Raw genomic sequence first — 18,783 nt, forward strand, 5'->3', positions numbered from 1 at the left:
CAAATTTTTCACGATCACATACAAATGACATTAATCACTAAAGGCATTAAGCATATCTTCTTAAATCTGCTTACCTCTTAACCCTTTTAAATACAGGTACTTGATAATGGCTCGATACTTGAATTTTTCGATTTTCACAATTTCGGTGGACATATTTTTTCTTTTAATTTATTGCGTCAAACTTTACACCGACACTTCTAATAAGTTATTGTTCATTGCTATGGTAACACAATATTTTGTTTATGCATGGAACTGGTCTAGACTAACTAGATATCAATACATCCATCGTATTATTATTATCCATTAGTCTTAATCGCTTAATAATACTTCCTACGCAGCTTGTTTTTTCTGTTGCGAGCACATTCTTCTGATCACATCCTAAGCCCGTCTACATTTCTGCTGATAATGTTTCCGAATATCCCTTTCAAGATTGTTATAATTTCATTTTACCAAGATAACCACCAGCGTGGCATAATAATTGATGAAATAAAATTGAGATATGACATCGCATAGAAGGTTATTCAACTCTTCAACTCAACTTCAAGATATGTTTCGATTATTCATTTTTATATGTCTAATACTTCGAATATCATGAATCTTCTGCGTTATTCTATTAATAAAGTTCTTTGTTTGTGTTGTAGTGCTCCAAAACATTCGAAATCATGGAACAAAATTCGAACAACGCAATGTTCGTCATTAACGGATCCCGTCCTACCAGTGAGTAGTAATAAGATTTATAGCAGAATTCACGAATCACCGCAAATACATTTAGAAGCCTATAACGTTCTAGTAGATTCTAGCAATAATCTTAAAAATACTATCAAACATTATAAATCATTGTTACAAGAGAGAGAAGAGAATGTTTCAGAGAGTTATGATACTGTAGTCGTTAAATACAATGAATACGACAGCACCAAGGTAAGAATTTTTTTATTCTGCAATTTATAATATTCTCAGACTTAATAAGACTTTAATTAATTTACTTGTAAAGTTTACACTGACGAGTTGGGTGATTTAATCCCTAAGGAGACTTGATCTCTAGCAGTATAACTTCATTGGTGAACAACGTTTGGACTTACTATAAGTGAGTTGAGTGACTTTGTAACAATTTATTTTTTCTTCTGTTTCCAGATGTTTATTACGGTAAGTATGAGCACTTTTCAGAAATAAACAAGCGATTAAAATTTTTGGGAGATTCTAAATGTATTTCTACACAGACGCTTGAGTTGAAATGTTGATAGTTTTATTTGAAAATTCAATGTTTTTTTAGGAAACTTAATGCCACTTTATCCAGGCATGAAATTTTTCTCATTATCCGATTGTTCATAACATTATTAATAATATTTTTCTGGAAAATATAAACCAAAATACAGCGTCAAGAAGCAAGTATTGTTTGACATTGAAACCGTTACTGCTGTTAAAGAAAATGAGGATCATTCAAAGGCACTGTCAGTAGGATTAACATTAATGTAACTACTATTAAAATGTTAATTAGGGATGGATAAAACAATCACGTTGATTAAAAGGAGCAGATATCTTCATTGCTGTAGAAGAAAACTTAAATCTGCCGATTGACTATTTTTTCTATACATAGCGAATCAATTATGGTTTTCACGAACTTGTCTACACAAATTTTTAAATATAAATGAAAAGAAAATTTGTACTTTAGGGTAGAAAAACAAAATCTTTTTGACAGTATGCAAAAAAACAATCGAAAAATATCCACGATTCAACAGGTAGCCTCTTAATCCAACGGGTATAATCGATCAAAGAGTATGTATCGGATTTGAAAGATGATGCAAGAAATATAATGCTCAGTTAGTATATGAGACGAAATCGTTCAATACAGATTCAAAGGTTTCTCCATTTTGCAGATCCTTCAGATAAGGCATTGAAGATTCGTCCTCTAATGTATAAAATCGAAAAGCGATGTTTAAATAATTTTGAACCTGTTCAAAACCTTCTCTATTATAAGTCATAAGATTCCGCCGTCACGGCTCGTGTCGATTGGTGCAAAGAAATGCTTATTTAAGCTCAAAATGATGAAAAAACCACTTTTTAATATCCCATAATTCACAAAAAATTTAATTTTGAAGCTATAACATCTCAAAATCATTTTAAAGATAATGCTCAGGGCTACAAGCCTATGTATGTTAGAAGGGCTTGAGACCCTTCACACATTATTAATAAACGGTCAAAAGGCTGGAGATAAGCAATCCTTGCACTATAGTGACATATTAATTTTGTTATAGCTCCGTCAATTTTTATGCTACAAAAAAATAAAAAAGCGAAATAATATTCATAAAAAATACTTTAATTTGATTGTTTATTTGTTTTTGTATCTCTTATAGTTATGGAAAGAAAATGAGCAAAATTTTTTTTTCAAAAATAAAAGAAAGTATTATTTCATGCTCATTTTTTCCGAACTCATGCATTTTTAATCAGCCAAACTTTTAGATGTCGTAAATAACATCCATATAAAGTATTTGGTACAGGGAATAAGTTTAATTTTGATTTTTAATAAAATGGCATTAGTTTTAGTGCAATTTTTTTAGCTTTAACTATTTTACATTGTATCTCACTGATATTTCAGTCGAAATGACTTTTATCAGTGATCATTTGAGAGGTCGTCTTTTTAAGCTCTTTAAAAAGTATTCCATGATTTTTTGTTGAAAAATGTACCATTTGAGGTTAAATGCTCAATTACGTTAAACAAAAGCTATTCTTGCTTTAGGTAGAACATTAAGATCTTAAAATATAACTTAAGTTCTTTGTTTTTTTATAAGCTTCATTTTTGTTCATCCCCATTTTTTAGTTAAAATACAGAGTTATACTTAAAAAACTATTGTTTTTTGACGAAAAATCGTACTTTTCAGTTGCGAATAACTCAAAAACTATTGAACTGGCGTTTTTCACTTTAAATTTACTGATTGTTCGATTTCTGGGGTTATTTTGGGTGAAAAACTCTCCACCCCCGAAAAGGGGGTCAAAATCTGTCATCTGTCAAAATTTCAAATAAATCGGTGCTGCATTAAAGAATTCGGAGAAGAAATGCTTGAATACCTGGCCTAGTATATGTCCTTCAAGAAGAACCAAATCCAACAAAAGTTGTTTGCTGGACATGTCGCCACCGTTCCATTAAAGAAACATGAAGCGTTTAATTCTGAATGGTACACCAGCATTTGTTTGTCAGAAGTGCTCGAAAAAATCAGGGAAACCAATCGCAAAAGACGATTATCCACCACCACAATGCGAGCTCTCACATAGCAGTTCAAACAAAAACGTTTTTGAACAGTCAATATCGAATTGATGGGTCATCCGCCGTACAGTCATCCAATTATTCCTTATATTTATTATAGACCAAAAATAAATTGCAATGTCAATATTTTTCTACACTTGAAAAAGCGGTTGATGCATTCAAAGCACATGTTTTGAAGGTACCTCAATCGGAATGGAAAAAATGCTTCGACAATTGGTTCAAACTAATATGAAAAGGTATAGATCTTAATGAAAAATATTTTGAAAAACTTCAAAGCCACATCCAATTATAATTATTCGTTTCTATTTGTCTATCTAAAAACTTAAGAAGCAACTCTTGATAATACGCAAAAAGGTGTATTGGAATATATTTACCAGATGCTGCAGTAAACAACGCTTGGTTACTATACAGAACAGGTAAACTGCGCAAGTTGAGGTGAAGCTTCTAAAATGCCAGGACCTGCAAAACATCAACTTCCAGGACTCCTCTTCCAGATATTCACTTTGATGGTATGCACCACTATGTTGTTCCAAGCAACATACGTCGTTGTGCTGGTATAGACTACAAATATTTTGGAAGAACCATGTGTTTAATAAGTTTTGTCCATTGTTTTGTCAAATATAGCGCAAATTAGTGAACATTTACACGTTTATACATTATCTACGTATCTTTTAATACTTAAATACACACTTATTCTAATGATATTATACAATATTAGTGACCATTTGCAAAGAAATAAAGATCTACTTTTGTGTTAATTCATTGTATACCTAACTTTCCAGTGATATTATACGGTGGCAAGAAATATTTTTGTTTTTGACTTGATTCTTTTTAAAGGACAATGAAATTCTTTGTTAATTATGTCGATATATTATTGAGATGTTTCTATTGGTTTTTAGCTGATGAAAAAAAGGCCTTACAAACAAAATTCAGGACTAGCCGAAGTGTGTACAGAGAATATTAAATTATGGAATTATTTTCTGTTGACATTTAGTTGTAAAATTGTCATACAACAATTTTTAAGCAAAAAGCATCATAGTTTAAGAGTTAGAAGATTTGCCGAACTATTTTTTCTTATTTACAACCCTAGGAGCTCGGCATTTGGATGTAATGAAACTAATTATCAAAATTATTCGCTCATCTCCGAAATAGCACGAAGGTAAATAATTTAAGGGAAATAAGAGTAGACGGTTGTTTTCATGCGAATTTCCATTAATTTTTTAAGGTATAGAAATTAATATTATTTATTGAAACTATCAGGTTATTTTAAACATATATTGATGAGGTTTTTTCATAATTGACAAAAATATAACTTGAAAAGTAGCGGAGATATCAGATGATATACATCGTAGGTTCTCATCCGTCGTCCACGACAGAAGTCACAAGTGTTAAGCATTTATACGTATTTCCCCTTCAATCCAGTATGAATTTCAATAATAATGTGATTTGGAATGAGTTAAAAAGTATCTTTTAAATACTTACAAACAAAGTACAAAATTTCTTAAGTACATTAATAATGTATACATGATGATGCATCACTTTAGAAATATTTTAGATTTTATTAAATGGGAACACTGTTACTTCGATGACAACAATTACAAACTATGTAAAGGTATATACATATAACAGCTAATATACAAATAGGATGTTCGACACTACTACTTCTACGAAGTTCAACGGCGTATCCTCTGTTATTTAAAGTCGTATACCAACAAGATCGTATGGGAGAACTGCCGACGTTAGCTAAAAATATCTACTAGTATGTTTCGGCAAAGCTGAGCAGCCATTCCGCGATTCTTGTAACATAAGATTATCACCAAGCAGCTGATGTTTAACACATTGTATGCTAAGTACTGAAAAAACTGAGATCCGAATACAAATAAAATATTTTTTTGGAATAGAATTAGAAGTAATGAAAAATCCATTTCTGGAAGTGTAATTGACGACATTTTTTTATTATTTTTATCTGAAAACAACACAGAAGAATAAGAATTAAATTTAGAACATTTTATTTTCAAAGTAATCATAATACATCGTAATCCACTGGAACTTGGGATCTGAAGGAACCAAGACATATGTACCAATTTTTGAGGGTTTCCAATAATCAAGTTTTCCAATTAAGCAGGTTTAAAATTATAGTTATCTCATTTACTGAGGCCCCCGCTTAAGGAGGTCGAAATGTGAGGTTATTCCATTTGTAGAGTTGGAAATGTTAATAAAAATGCGTATTTTTGATGATATGAATTTAATGTATGTATGGATGCACATACATAATGTATTGCGTCGAAAAAAAACCAAAACGGTAGAGTTTATGACTTAAATTAATCGGTTATGTTTGCTTGTACTTGATTGCTAGTTGGTGAAACCTGTTGCTCGAATAAATTTGATCAAAAATATTAGAATTATCAATATTTAACATTTCGAAATACTTGTGTAAAGTTTCTAAAGCTTCTCTTTCTTGCAAATCTCATGGCCTGGAGGATGTTGACTTCTGAGCTTTTATCTTATAGATTTAAGAACATACTAAACAACTTCATTCCTGTAGTAAAGTTGTTGATAATACCCTGATCCATGGGCTGCAATTTACTTGTGGTATTGACGGGTAAGTACAATAATGTAACATAGTCTAATTTGGGCATATTGTTAGAAGCGGTGCAGTTGTCGACAAACATGATTTTTCGTTTTTGGGCCCTCATATCGGCGATCATTTTTTTTAACTAATCTGCAAATAATTCAGAAGTCATCTTGGACTTTTTATTGTTTTGATAATTAACAGGCAACGTTTTAATACCCTTGAAGCATCGTGGGCTCTTAGATTTTCCAATTAAAAGAAGTGGCAGTTTTTTAGTTCCAGATATATTCGCACTTACATGTACAGTGACCCGATCTTTACTTAATTTACCACCATTACATTTTTAAATAAGATGATATGGAGCTTACTTGCAAATTCTTGAGCTTTCTCTTTAATCATTAGACCGCTTATTGGAATGTTATGATAACGTACCGACTTTATCCATGTACAGAGACACTTTTCAACTCCAGGATACTGTGCTGCTCGTATTCGTTTGAGTTTTCCTTTTCCATCAATACACTGAGACCGAATTTTCTCGTTGTTATTAATAAATCAACACTGGGTTGACTTTGATAATCTGATAAAAGTTGTAATTTTTCAGATACTGATAATTATATTTACGTTTGGACATTTTGTACACTTGTATTCCCTTGTTCTTAGGTCAAAACCTGAGATAGTACTAACAAACAAAGCATGCGCGAAAGACGACGCGAAATATATGTAAGCAAACATGTCAAAATGTGTTAAAACCTGATTAATTTGTCCCATTTATGCAGATAATTGAGCTATAGAGTATTAATTATAGAGGTAAACATCGAATTCATATCACATTTAATAAGGTTCAAAAAGTCCCATTAACAGAGGTAATTTATTGAAAAAGAACCGGGACCTCATTTCAACTCTCAATAATAAAGTTTTTTCACTTATCCAGGTCCCACTTAACCAGGTAGTACCAAACATAATTAACATTTCCAAAGCAACGATGTATCTATTATCAGCAAGGTTTTATTTTCTACCATTTTAATTCATGTTAGTTTAAGAAAATGTACTCAGAAAAAAATTTAGATACTCCTAAAAACATATTAGAGCTACCGGCACAAGCCAGTGTTGATTTGTTAGTAGCGAAATCCAGGTCGAGATATGAACACAAGTATCAATTTTTTATGAAATGGCGAGATCTCAAAAAAGAAGATACTATAATTGATGATATTTTTTCAGTCTTTTTTTTCCAAAAAGCAAAGAATATGTAATCTTTCACGTTAAGGAGTCGGTGCTGCCAACACAAAACATCCAAAAAAGGATTACTTTTTTTGGCTTCAGGCTGTGGGCTAAAAAATTCCAGGCTACTCACGGCAAAACAAGTAACTAATTTTTATTTCAAGCTTCAGATGAACAATATCTACTGGTAAAAGTGAATTTAGTGTTTGGGATCTTTCACTCAAATCTTAGAGATAATTTAATACGTTTAAGTTTAGTCGATGTGGAAGTTAACGGGCTCTTTATTCTTGTGTTTTAGCGAGATGAAAAAAATCATAAGTTTTACCTTTATTAATGGGGGATGTATATTCGAATTCTAAGCATTTTTCAAATTTTTTCTTTTAAAATTAATTTCCAAAGAAATTTTTTATTCAGCACGTGAAAAAAAAATCGGAGATCGGAAAAAATTTTCCGTGAGCTGTTCTGGAAATTCCACCTTTAAATCTTTGTAAAATGAAATGAAAACAGAGTGTTTTCAGATAAGTATAATAAAAATTAATGTCCATGATTGTGTTCAGGTTTATGGAAAGTGATAACCCAGGGGTTTATTTTCCACAAGTTTCTAATAGACTTACTTTTCAGACTATATTTTAAGCTTACTTACACTAAACACGACTATTCCGTGAGGAAATTTCGCTCTTCTCCAAGTACTAATTCCTTAGAAGTTCTTTTGCAATACAACTGGGATTAATAAGTTCTAAACTCCATGAAATAACTTCAGAAACCACACAGAATCTCATGGCAAAAGCTCTTGTTTACACAACGGCGGCCGTTTTTTAATGGGTATCAGATGATTTTGACAATTTGTTAGTTTGCTGAATTGACGGCGATGATTTCTTTGACAGGATCATTACGAGCGTTGAGATTTAGACGAAATTCAAACCGTCGATACGGAAAGTGATTAGCAATAGGCTATAAATTAGGGTCTCTCATTGGTTGTTGCTAATCAATAGTACGTTTTGTACAAACATTGCTAATCTCTAAACATGTTCACATTCATTCATCAGCAAACTGATAGAGAAGGGAAGATATGGAAAAAGGAGCAATAAAGGCTTTATTTTTTTATTATTTATACCAAACATTTTAAATTATTACAGTAACATTTTTATGTTTAGTGCGACTTCACATTTGGTACATTTTTATTTACATTGAAAGCGAGATTTCTTTTCCTTTTTGGGTGTGTTTTTTCACCAGTTGCTGATCGACCTGCAGGTCGAGGCTTACTGCTTCTACCTACGGTGTTTCCTTCTGGAGATGGATCCTTCTTAGATCTGCGTTATACCCAAGAAGTATTAATTTCGGCAGAAAATTCAGATATCCACTGAATACATTCTTCACTAGACTTAATGTTCCACAACACTGTTTTTTCTTTCGATTGATTTACCACTTCATGGCGAAAATGTGTTTGAAATTTCAAATCAGTATTCATATTGGAATGTATAATTATAATCAAGAGACACTGACTACACCACGTGAAAAATAAAATAGAAATGCACGATTCACAAAACAAGATGATGCAATAATATGTGTGTATACAAAATATACCGCTGATTAGCAACGTCAAGGCAAATCCTACCTCCTATTGGCGCACAGGGAGACAAAATTTACCCGCGATTAACAATGTTTGTACAAAATGTATCAGCGATTAGCAACAAGCAATAAGAGACCTTCATTTATAACCTATGCTAATCAATGGTAGATTCTGCCTAAATGCTTCCGGATCAGTAAGGGCATTCAGTCAATTGACTTGCACGTGGTGAAAAAGTAATTGTTGACGGTAACTAGGTGTGCTATTCAATGACGATACTCGTACACATACGAATTTTCTTGTTTTTGTAGCATTCCATTCCACTTCTGTTTACGTTGGATGTAACTTTACTTGATATAATTTATTTTTAATTACAGGTCAAAATATACACAAATTTTACCACCTTTACCTATACATTGTGTAGCTTTAGATGGGGAAAGTACAACGATGCCAGTTATTTTTGAAGATCAATATCAAGATCCGTTCGAGGCGAAGAAAAGAACTTGTGAAGAAGTCAGTTTCAATCGAATTCAAGGTAATTTAAATTATTACTTATAGATATCAAGGTGTACCATGTTGTGTTATAACCTTTTTCAGTTCTTTTAATTCAGATCACTAGCCTCAGAACTTTCTATGAGTATCATATACTGCAATTAGATCTTCTTTAGATTCAACTATATGCGTGAGGTACGTTTGGAGACGTTGGGCCCCTTGGTGCGGCGGAGATGGCCTTAGTAGAATGTAGAATGACGGAAAGCCAAGCGCTGGATGTTGTCTGTGTATGACATGTTTCCTGTATTTTTCCTATTTCGTCCTCTCAATGACAGCAATTAGAGATCAACTGATAGAAGAAGGCGCAATTCCTTTTATTGGGTATCTTTTTGTACTAATGTGTATTTCAGATATCCTGTGATGCTACGTACCTTCAAATTTGATATAATATCGACTTATTTTGCGTGGACCGAGTTGGAGCAGTATATTTTCCCGCTGAGAAAGATAATTCAAAAACTACAGATCAAATAATGGTCGGTTTCACAACCCAATTACTTTTCGGAAAATATTATTTCGGGAGGAGGTTTTTAATTTTATAACCTTAAAATGTTTCTTGAAAGTCAGAGTTCGAGGTACTTGTCACTAAGTAAACCTACATCTTCGGAAAAGCACACTCCAGTTTTCAATAGATGTGGTAACAGGAGTGAGGACTCTGTTCATCCTCTCAAAAGTACTATCTTGAGCATCAATAGTATTCTCGTCAGCGTATATAAGTGCCTGGAGAGCCTTGTAACGGGTTAATCATTGTTATAGATATCATTAAGGCTCAGAGCCAACATTTCAACTATGTTTGAGAACATCAGGTAGTTAAAAAGTTAATATTTCGTTCATTTATATAGTTGTTTAGAAGTCTGTGCTCTTTTAAAGTTTCAGCTTCAGAGGTTTTATTATGGCAAAATATTACTATAATATCGGTTATATTATGAAACTACCAAATGTATATTTTTAGCACAAGAGGGTAAATCCTATCACACTGGAGTAGCTCGAGTAGTGCCCGTTGTGTGGAGATGCCTGTGGATATTGATTTTTGACGTTTGGAGGTTGTAGTGTTCGGGAAAGAAGTACCTTGATAGCTGATTCCACAGGCTTCTCCAAAGAAAGAAGTCCCGATAAATTCACGTTCTGGACGTCTGCAGGCGAACTCGGTGTTCACGAACAACGTCTGCATGTCGAGTAGGCCTTACAAATAGTGCTCTAGGTGTGATTATGTTGGATAAAATAGAGTCAGGTCAGCGACCTTTCTTTTAGGCTCTAAGTTGTACAAGTTTCTGGTCAACTCTGGGAGACGAGCTCCAAATGTGAGACCAATACTCCAAAAATGGACTGGGACTGGTAGAGGAATAGAAGCTGTTTCGGAGTATAAGCTTTTGATATGATATGATAGCTTATGATAAATCGCATTTAAAATACTGCTACTGACATCTGTTGGCTTGTGTAAGAATTTCATTGTGTTGTACGGCTGAGACAATATGTTATATTATCTTTATATAAGATAATATAAAATTTCACCATCATTTATTTCTACAACAGAAGATTTATAACCTTAAATGTGACAATTACGTATTTTGTGATGTGCCGGTTTTTTAAGGTGCTTTTAAGGATAATTTTAAAAATTATTAAAATTATTAAAATTGTAAAAGTGAAAATCAAAAATTATTTTTCTGGTATTTGAGGTATGTAGCTTAGTTTTATTTATTTAGTTTTGCCGTTTGTTATCAAGAAATTTCTAAAAATTTCTTATTTACGTAATATCGCATTTGATACATAATCCAATGCAGTTATATAAAAATGTATAGATATATTTACAATAAAAATTCTATGGCAGAAAATTTTCGGTAATTATCTAATTTAGGTTACACCCCTCCGATTACTAATAAAATATATTTTATTATTAATCAGTGATTGTAATATTTAAATTAATCGATGAAACGTAGAACGTAGAAAAACTCTTCCATGAATTTTTCTTGACGAGGTACATACAGGTTGTATATCTATTCGAATTTTATTAAACCAAGTACCATTCAATGCACTTATTGCCCAATTGCACCACACTTATTTTTCTTCTGTTTTTGCAATATGTATAAGTACAGTGAAACTTTAACGTTTTACGATTTAGTGAAATCATCGAACCACATTTACAACAAATAATTTCACTTCTTATCACTTTACAATCAATTAAATAATTAATTAATTGATCACGATCATCAATAGCTAAAAATTCGAACAGCTTCATCCTTCACAGTGTAACATTTAAGAATGATGAATCATGTACTAATTTTAACTAAGAATATTGATAGAATATCAATCAATAAATAGCAATACACAAAAAATCATAGAATCTTTTTAATGGTCAAACACGAATAAAAAAAAACAAATATTGATAGATTTACTAACGATAGTATGTAAACAAACTAGACTAAATTCTCTGAAAACCTTTGTAAAGGGATGATTTCCGCACCCTACATATATATAAAATTTTTCAGCAAAATTTTCTCAATAACATACTAAAATTCTAACAAAATCGGAGGGTGTAACCTAATCTAGATATTTACCGAAAATTGTCTTTACTTTAGATGGAATACTATATAAATTTTGTAGACGGTAAAGGACGGAAAAAAGTCCTAGGAGAGAAATATGTGTATCGCTTATTAGATATGACTGAAATGTCAGTTGAAGTTTTATTTGAAAAAATTGATGAAGTTCAAAATCGAATAGAAGATTACACTTCAAAGGTTCCGACTAACTTGTCTAGCACTTCAAAAGATTCAAATTGTTTTCTTACCACTTCGAAAAATACAGCTGACGTTCCTAGCACGTCAAATATTCCATTCCATTCCCCTAGCACTTCTAAGTCTTCAGATGCGATTTCTGACGATGATGCATTAAAAATTTTTGCAAAACAAAAATCCAATATTCCTCCAAAATCACGTATTACTCCAAACCAACAATCAATAGAAAGAAAACATTAGAGGAGCAAACTCGTTGGAGGAAAGGATCTTTGATAATTTCAGATGATCATAAAAAATTTAAAGGAAATTCAAATATTCAGAATGATTTGTTACAGTTACAGTATCCATAAAATTTTTTTCAAATACTATTTTGATGATGATTTGATGAACCTAATAGTACAACAGTCTATATTATATTCAGTACAGAAAGACCCTAATAAACCATCAACATTTTCCATAAATTTGCTACAGAAATATATAGAAATTCTTATATTTTCATCTGTGGCACGTGTTTCGTGCATTAGAGATCTCTGGCACCCGATCTTGGGTGAAGATATGATGAACGCAAATATGGAAATCAACAAGTTTGAAGCCCTTCGTTCCGTTCTTCATTTCAAAGATAACACTAATATTTTCCAAGCTAATGATCTTGTTAGAGATAAACTATTCAAATAGCGTACTATCATAGACCATGTGAATACTACCCATGAGCGAGAGTCTTTCAATTGATGAACAAACTTGTGCAACTAAAACAAGACATTCGTTACGACAATACAATTCTCGAAAACCCAAAAAATGGGGCTACAAATGATTTGTTTTATGTGATAAGTTCGAAATGTGTTCAGGACAAGAAAACGTAGTTATTGATGGACAAGCAGATATAGGAGCAAACCCCTTATATTTTAATATCCCAGAAAATTGTCGATATATCGTATATATTGAAAATTTTTTATACCTCGCTACCCCTCATATATGAGCTGAAGAAGGGTACCTACTTTGGATTGGGGACAATACGAAAAGATCGTATCCCAAACAATCCCTTTACTGATGACAAAAGTATGAAAAAAAGTGTAAACTGTAGAAAAATTTGTAACAGAATATTACGATTTTCCAATTTCTCTTGTTCACTCAAACGTCTTATGTGTTTGGTATCCTGTTTATGTGGTGTGGAACCCATTAACACAATACGCAGGTATGTTCGAAATCAAAAACAATACATGAAGATTTCCTGTCTAAAATGATCAAATCTACAACAGACACATGGGTGATGTAGATTTGATGGATGCTCACATTGGGCGACACAAAATAACTATAAAAAGTAAAAAATGGTATTTTCGCTTATTTCACCACTTGCTTGATTTGTGCGTTGTTTATGCTTGGGCTCTTATAAACAAAATAAACAGTATAAACGGCAAAACAACGATGTCTTGGAAACAATTTCGAACAGATTTAGCATATTCCCTATGTAAAATTGGACGTGGTCAACCTGCCAGCGTTCAAATTATAAGAAGATCTGCTGCTCCTAGACCAACAACAGTTGTTCGTACTGATGGATTTGAGCATTGGCCACAATTTTAAGAAAAAAGAAATAGATGCAAATATGATAGCTGTGAAGCATTGATCAATTTCATCTGCTGGAAATATAGAGTGAGTTTTTGTATAAACAAAAGGAGAAACTGTTTTTTTGAGTTCCATCGTGAAAACTAAGAGATTATTTCGCAGTGTTATTTGAAACATAAATAAATTTTGAATGGTAGTTTGATGAGTTTTAGTCCCATATTTATTTTCCCTTGAAGCATAATGTATCATATTTGATAACATTTTTTCATTTTAATTATGACAAAAAGGTAATCAGAATTTTTTACAACTTTCCCTGTTTAGGTAGGGTCGGTTCAGCTACCCTGAATTTTTTTGCGATTTTCTAAAATTCATGTAGTTAAGGGTTAAAGAGATCTCCAGGTTTCGGTGAAGCTGCATTAGCTAATTCGAGTACGTGACTCTGTCACCTCAAAACCCAACAAGCGAATTTGCGATGAAAGTAATATTTCAGGTCCAGGCAGAACCAAATCCAGAGCAGCAATGCCAGAGTGCTAGAGCCAAAATATAAGTTTTGTATTCGTGTTAAGACCTCATATAATGCAGAAAACTACCTTAAAGATATTTTTGCCCAATATACCCTCCAAATCAGACGCTACCAGAAGATGCGAACGGGAGGCTTAGTTTAACTTTTGGTCAAGAAGGTTTCATCGGTCTATTTGCTTTTTTTCCACCCTGGAAACCGGATGCAACCTCACAGCGACGAAACTTGGTACCCTTAGGGCCAATTCACGTCGCCTAAATTCGATGCGGTGGTACCTCAGGATATTGCGAGTGGGGCCACCATTTAAAATAATATAAGTCGTTTCCAACATAATTGAAGCACTTCATACTTGAATCTCATTCTGTATATTGAGAGGACATTTTGTCAGATTCGTGTACTAGCTTCAGAATGAGCTTGTGAAGAAATAAGAATGTCAGTTTGTTTGTTTTAGGTAATGATGTATGGACAAAACCTACCAAAGTAGATGTGGATGAATCAAATTGCTCTTGTGGAATTGGAAGATTGTGGACAAACAAAATTGGATCGATAAAAACCTTACTCGGCAATGATTTGTACAACTTAGGAGACCCTCTATCATTTACCATTCCAGCTAGACATAGTAAATCTTTGGATCATTTACAAATGTGTTCAACTAATAACTATCATTATACTTTAAGTAATCGCAGACAAAAATCATGTCAAAATAAAGAAAAATTATTATTTTGTCAAACGGAACCAACTTTAAAAAATGTAGCTAGTGAACATAATATGGGGAACAGGGTATATTTTTCAAATAAAAATAAAGAAACTATTTATAATACTGATTCTGATAAAACAAATATATCTAAAAGAACTGAACCAGAAGAATTATTATCCACTGATATTGATTTACAAAGTTATATCGTAGAAAAGAAATACAAGCAATTTAGTATAAAAAATTTATCTAACGTGAAAGATCAATATTATACTTTAGTAAAATCATTGAGTGGAATGCCCTCGGAAAACGTTCACGCAATTCTCAAATCTACTTCAACTCAATCGTTTTCTCCCAAAGGAAAAATAAGCAACGGAATGAATAAAATGACTCCTTCGTTATTAAAGAGGAATCACAAACCTATCCAAATTGAAAACATACAAAATCAAATGAAAAAATCAAAAACGACCGTTTCTAATGGCAATATCGAAAGTTTATCGACTAGTAGTTCCTTTAATACCCTAGCGAAGCTTAAAACAGAGCTCAAATATGAAAATATAACCAATTCTGGTGCTGTTAGAAAAGTTAGAAGCTTTCCTTGCTTGTCCGAGAAAGTATTCACACAAACTTTATCCGGCACAGAATCATTACCCAATATAACAACAAAATTGGAAGAGAGACTCTATCCCGAATTGAAATATTATAGTAGTTCAACTTCTTCGAGTACCACTGAACAGAGTGGATGGATAACATCTAGAAGTAGTTCTTTAGGTAAGTTCTATATACAGTTTATTACAACTTATTACCATCTCCAAACTCAACCTATGGAATCATCGTTAGTCTTTTTTTCTTTTCCACCTCTATCCTACTTTCATATTGGTGGAATCGTGGATGATATACTTTTCTTTCCTCAGAATAGTGCCTTTTATTTCTACTATTCTAAGAATGGGGCTGCCTTGTCAGTCTTGATTCCTTAGGTGATCTTTTTGCAGTCTAACGTGGTTCTAGATTATGGATATTCTTCAGAATGACAGCTCGGAGGAGCACATTTCCTGTGATTAGGCTCACAGAGTTATCACCGCTCCTCTGCTTAGCTGCTATATTTTTTCCGTTTAATCTGAAGGGTTTATAAAGGTTTCGGCCTGTCTGCTACCACATGATTTGTGCCAAGGCTTTTTGCTCTAATTCTAATTTCAACAACAAGGTGCTCCTTAATTTGTTTATTTGGGACCTTGATTGAGTAGCTTCAAGCTTAACCACGTAAACGTTAATTTCATTGAATTATCTATCTCCATATCTGTATGTTCTTCTTTTATCTTCATAGCTGGTCGTGATTCAGCTATTTCCACGGTCCTCGGTTCTTAAGAAGAAACCTATGACGAGGTATTCTGATTATATTAATGCATAAGTGATGCACGTTTAAAACAAAATGTTCGAAATAGTTATGTTTTTCGGTAGAAACGGGGTTGCCAGAAGAGCCTATGCCTTTAGTTATCCTCTTCGGGTTTTTTTGCGTCACGTATTTCATTTTATAACTACAAAATTAATCGTATTTTGCTGTTCCATATTCCTCATATATTTTTTAGCATCTAGTCTAGACGTAACCAGTACTCTTCCATGCCCTTCAGTACATTTCGAAGCTATTCAAAAGCGGCTTTTCACAAACTTGGAAGGAAAAAAGAGTAAAGATAAAAAGGGAAATGGAGAAATTAATACTAAACACAGATCAAACCGATTTTATATAGATAGTGATAGCTCTAATAACGATTTTAAAATTGATACATCTGATCAAGATCCTATTTTTTCAAAAGGTAAGGTAATTTATTATTGAAAATAGGTATTGGCTATTTATTAACGATATTGAAACGTTAGATTCATCTTTTCCCAAGACTATTTTTCAATTGGCATCTGATGAAAGCAAAGTAAAACTTCACGTCACAGGTTTACGATAAACATATTTATTTTTCTTCATAAACTGAAATTTCTTAATTTATACTTAGAAAAACTTGTTTCATGAATATTTTGTCAACAGTCTTTGATGGTTGAGATTTACCTAAACAACACCGCAGCAGTAGTCTACCGTCATCGTAGGGCGTAATGTCGATTTTGATATTTATATTTCAAGAAACATATATAGATAAGAATATAGTAATGATAAAAGTACAGTCTGTAATTGGTACATATTAAAATTTTTGATCCATCGATGTAACCCCCTTTGAATTGGTGCACAATTTTGGAATTTTTTGTAACAATTTCAACAAATAATCGTCGTCATTTGATTCCATTAGTTTTCAGGATATTCCAAATATGTGTGGAAGTGGAAGAAGGACACTGCTTCCTAATTTCTCTGTCCAATTTTTCCCTCAACAGTTCAGTGGGGATGAGGTTGGACGACTGTGACAGCCAAATCATTACTTTCAGTACATTCTTTCCCACCAATTCTTTTAAATATACTTTGCACAGCGTCGAGGAAAGCTTGTGATCGTTGTCATGCTGAAAGATGAATTTTATACCGATCAGGCGCTGGTCAAACCGTACTACTTTTTCCTTTAATTTTTTTATAACCTTCTTTTTTCGAAATTCTGTAAATTTTTACCAGGTCTCCAGTCGCCTTTTCTATAAAACATTATCAAACCATCACCAAGCTTCGAAGGTATTTTACAGTTGGGATTATACATGGATCGATAACATCTGCCTTTGACACTTTTCTTTTATATATACCTCAAATTAATAATAATAACCTCAAATTTTCACTTCATAAAACTCTCTTCCAATCTATATGCGTCCAATTTTTATGTTCTTTAGCCCACTGTAACCTTTTAATTTTACTTTGACCTCTTAAAAGAAATTTATTCACTTGTACCCTTCCAAAAAGGCCAGCATCTCTAAATTTCCTTTTCACTGTACAAGTACTCTAACACAGATTACTAGATTCTGAGCTGTTATCTCTGGGCCCGTGAGTCGTCGATCACGTTTACTGATCAATACAATACGTTTAGCTAAAGCTAAAGCTCCTGGTGGATACATATTGTTTCACATTGTATTCTACAATACGTCGAGGTATTTTGAATTTGGCGGCAATGATATGATTACTTTCGCCAAAAACATAAACAGTAATGCGAGTAATGCACAAGTTTCAACCAATAGTTCCTTGGTTTTATCCACTCTGAAACTCGAAAACTTTCGAAAAAGAAAACAATTCGTGTACGAACTTCACAAAAAGATATCTTGGTTCAAAGAGTATAAATCAGAGCTCGTTATTGCGTCTCACGAGGCTAACTGAAGCTAAACTACAATCATAAACAAGAAAGAAATAATTCTCAGCTAAAGAATAATACATAAATCAGCCATTGTAGTTTTAACTTGTCCCCCTCACCCACAAAATATAAATATGCGTTCGTATAAATCAACCAAATAACGGACATTAATATTTCTAGTTTTTAAAACACCGGTTCGACCTTCTCTTGATAATATGAAAGAGGAATTTGAATTTGTAAAGTGTATTATTTTGTAATCCACTGAATGGATTATCGGCTGAGCAAAAACTTTTGACCGGTAGTGTATATATTTGTGAAATTGGTCACAATATTAATAGTTCCATATTAGGCGATGTTATACAATTTATTCTCTATTTTAATTTTATTTTATAATAAGCTTGTTAAACAATACACTAATCAAGTGTCGGACTTGACTACAATACTCAAATTTCTGTTTTATAATATGCTAAACCTTTGTTTTGTTTCTCAATAGCCATACTATATATTTAATTAATCTACGCCTTGTTATCGCAATATAAATTTTGTTTTTAGGCTGTGAATCCAATCAAAATAATATTTGTGAAGATTTTGCTCTTCCTCCTCCAAAACAATTTAGAGATTTAGACTCGCCTTCCAGCTCCGTTACGAACGGAGTTAACGATGAAGAAATTAATGCAGTTGATAATCTACTTTATCACGTCGTTGATACGCAAACAACTTTGGAAAGAAGATCAAGTCAATTTGATTTAACCAAATTGCAAAGTGAGACTGACGGTAAATGTACAAAATGAATAAAATTAAGGAAATGTGGGAATAATATCAATTAATACTCGCTTAAACTAAGTTTATTTAAAC

At 32.6% G+C, this 18,783-nt stretch overlaps 1 protein-coding gene across 2 annotated transcripts in view; it reads left to right on the forward strand.

Moving 5' to 3' along the window:
- The window catches only part of LOC130445704 (protein FAM135A), a 59,770-nt gene that overhangs the window by 29,336 nt on the left and 11,651 nt on the right, over window positions 1-18,783 (forward strand). For both annotated transcript variants that reach the window (XM_056781522.1, XM_056781523.1), the window contains exons 6-11: window positions 642-918; window positions 4,159-4,418; window positions 8,994-9,151; window positions 14,429-15,442; window positions 16,258-16,482; window positions 18,481-18,702. In XM_056781522.1, the coding sequence (XP_056637500.1) occupies window positions 642-918; window positions 4,159-4,418; window positions 8,994-9,151; window positions 14,429-15,442; window positions 16,258-16,482; window positions 18,481-18,702 (2,156 nt within the window). The remainder of the gene's footprint in view (window positions 1-641; window positions 919-4,158; window positions 4,419-8,993; window positions 9,152-14,428; window positions 15,443-16,257; window positions 16,483-18,480; window positions 18,703-18,783) is intronic.

This window comes from Diorhabda sublineata, chromosome 6 (genome assembly GCF_026230105.1).
Source record: "Diorhabda sublineata isolate icDioSubl1.1 chromosome 6, icDioSubl1.1, whole genome shotgun sequence".
Taxonomy (NCBI): domain Eukaryota; kingdom Metazoa; phylum Arthropoda; class Insecta; order Coleoptera; family Chrysomelidae; genus Diorhabda; species Diorhabda sublineata.